The sequence below is a fragment of the Bison bison genome, unplaced genomic scaffold (assembly GCF_000754665.1).
Source record: "Bison bison bison isolate TAMUID 2011002044 unplaced genomic scaffold, Bison_UMD1.0 scf7180017864371, whole genome shotgun sequence".
Taxonomy (NCBI): domain Eukaryota; kingdom Metazoa; phylum Chordata; class Mammalia; order Artiodactyla; family Bovidae; genus Bison; species Bison bison.
This window is the reverse complement of record NW_011494943.1, coordinates 9641572-9644234: the sequence shown is the minus strand read 5'-3', so window position 1 is coordinate 9644234 and position 2663 is coordinate 9641572. Positions and strand designations below refer to the sequence as shown.

At 60.5% G+C, this 2663-nt stretch overlaps 1 protein-coding gene across 1 annotated transcript in view; it reads left to right on the top strand.

Moving 5' to 3' along the window:
* The window catches only part of DNAH17 (dynein, axonemal, heavy chain 17), a 94428-nt gene that overhangs the window by 50787 nt on the left and 40978 nt on the right, over positions 1-2663 (top strand). Inside the window, exons 42-43 of the mRNA XM_010856518.1 lie at positions 345-472; positions 1193-1341. Coding sequence (XP_010854820.1) covers positions 345-472; positions 1193-1341 — 277 coding nt within the window. The remainder of the gene's footprint in view (positions 1-344; positions 473-1192; positions 1342-2663) is intronic.

Here is a 2663-nt window from a genome sequence, read left to right as displayed (position 1 = left end):
GGTGGGGGGTGAGGAGTGAGGGGGTGGGGTGCTGGTTGGGGTCGTGGCACTCCACATAGGGCTGTCGAATCTGAGGATGGACCAGACTTGCGGGGCGTGTTGTGGGGCAGGGTCAGGGGTGGAGGCATCAAGGAGGGGGGCCTTGGGGTCAAGAGAAGGGCAGGAAGTGAGCCAGGTCCCCTCCCGTCCGAGCGTCCACTGTCCCTCTGGGGAAGGGCACTGGCCACCTTTGAGAGAGAGGGGGCAGGCTGGGTCTCGGCCCGGGGGGTGCCTGGGGTGCTGTCAGCGCCCCCACAGAGCGAGTGCTGCCCAGAGCCAGGCCTGAGCAGCCCTGCCGCCCGCAGGCCTCTTCTCCACCATCATGCGGGACCTGGCCAACATCACTCACGACGGCCCCAAGTGGATCGTGCTGGATGGAGACATAGACCCCATGTGGATCGAGTCCCTCAACACCGTCATGGACGACAACAAGGTGCGAGGGGCCCGCAACCCCGGAGCCAAGCCCCCAGAACCACGGTGACGAGGGGCAGGGGAGCATGTGGGATTCAACACACGTCTCGCCCGCCTCACTCAGCACACAGGGCCCGCTGTGGATGGGGACTGAGGAGGGGGCCTGTCTGGAGCTCTGCACAAAGTGTGATAGACGGTGAGGGGCTGGGGGAAGCCCCCATCCCTAGGCACACTCCTTGCAGGACGTAGGCCCACTGAGCCCAAGCCAGCTCAGATGCTCTCTGGGGAGCGTGGGTGAAGGGTGCAGGCACGGGGAGCGTTCCTACCTGACCACGTGGTGGGTGGCACCACGTAGGAGGGGAAGCTAATATTTTGGAAGGTGCAGATGACATCAAGAATCGTCTAAAAGCAGCTTAAGAACGTGATTCTCAATCAGGTGGAGGAGGGAACCCCAGTGTTCCCCAGGAAAGGGAGGAGGAGTCCTGGTTTGATGAGGCAAATTTAACCCCAGAGTGAAGTCCTACATGGTCCACGCACGTCTGGGTGCTCTCCATGGCCCTGGAGTGGGAGGGGGTGCTGACATCTGGGACGGCAGAGAGATGCTGAGTTAGGGAAGCGGTTGGTGGCTGGCAGGATGCAGAGGGTGTCTCTGGCCTCCCCCTCCTCTGAGATGGGTCCTGTGGCCGCCTCAGGACGAGGGCACTCTTGCAGCTGAAACCCACAGGCCCGCGTCCGTCTCCAGGTCCTCACCCTGGCCAGCAATGAGCGGATCCCTCTGAACCGCACCATGCGGCTGGTGTTTGAGATCAGCCACCTGAGGACAGCCACGCCGGCCACCGTCTCCAGAGCCGGCATCCTGTACATCAACCCTGCCGATCTGGGCTGGAACCCGTGAGTTGGGCTTTTGTTCTCCTTCAAACTATGCAGAGAAAAAGGGAAGGGTGGTGGTATTTCAGTGTTGCCTGGGCACGCATTCATCCACTCGCTTATTCATTCATACGGTAAGCGCTGTGTGCCAGGCCCTCCTCGGGCAGCATGGTCACTGTGATGCGAGGATGCAGGAGAGACATGTGAATAAGTGATGACATGCCCAGGGACTGCATCATGCCGGCTGATGAAGCAAATGGAAAGGGAGGGCCTGGGCCTGTCATGGAGACAGGAAGTCTTCCTAGGGGAGCTAGAGTTTGGGCTGACCCCCCGCCCCCCTGCAGAGGAGAAGGAGCTTTCCGAGTGGAAAGAGTTTCAGGTGAGAACCAACATTTAAGGCACATCAGAGCAAGAGTGTGAGGTTCCCAGGGACGGGCAGCAGTCTGGTGTTGGCGGATGGACCGTGAAGCATCAAGATGCTCTTGGCAGGAAGGGACCGGCCCTGGACCAGCCTAGGGGCTGGCACAGGGGCCCTCTCTGATGTGGAGGGAAGAGTTCATGCCAGCAGACGACAGGTGGCCACTGGGGATGGGGAGGAGGGGTGGATGTGAGAAACGTTTGAAATCATGAGAAAAGGAAGGCTTGGCATTGAAGTTAGAGGTACATTTTCGCTCTTGGACCCATGGCTAGCCATTTACATGCCAGGACATCCTGCACAGTCTTACGTAGAAACCCCGGTGCAGCGTTCCAGGACTGACAGGCTCGCGAGAAACACCGTGGCTGCTCTCGTTCAGCCATCCATCCATCCACGCCTTCAACCAGTGCTTCCTGTGTGCCTGCCGCGTGTCTGACCCTAGGCTGCTCCGTGCGGGGGAAACTGGGTCTCCAGTGATAAGACGTGGGGAGGAAGCGCTTCCAGAAGGAACAGGCGGAAGGTGGCCTCCCGCACACCCAGGGAGGAAGAAGCCTCAGGAGGGGAGGCAGGGTCGACAGGGTCGCGTCCGGAGCATCAAGGAGCCAAGGACAGAAAGTTGCCGCTGGATTTTGGCAGCTGGGAGCTGACCGCTAACTCAGGCAGAACAGATTCCTGGCATGACAGAACCAGAAGCCAGGTGGCAATTTGAGGAGCAGGAACTGGGAGGAAACCCTTGAAAGGAGGGTCTTTCTGGAAATGAGTCTTGAAGCAGCTGGGAAAGATAAGCGCTGCGGAGCAGAGGCAGGAGGGTTTCCAGGTGCAGGCGAGCTAGGGGGAGCCGGGGAGGCGGAGAGTTGGTGCTCTGTGTGCCTCTGTGGTGGGAAGTGAGCCCAGCTCCCCACACAGCAAGGCCGGGGCTGGAGGGGTGCTC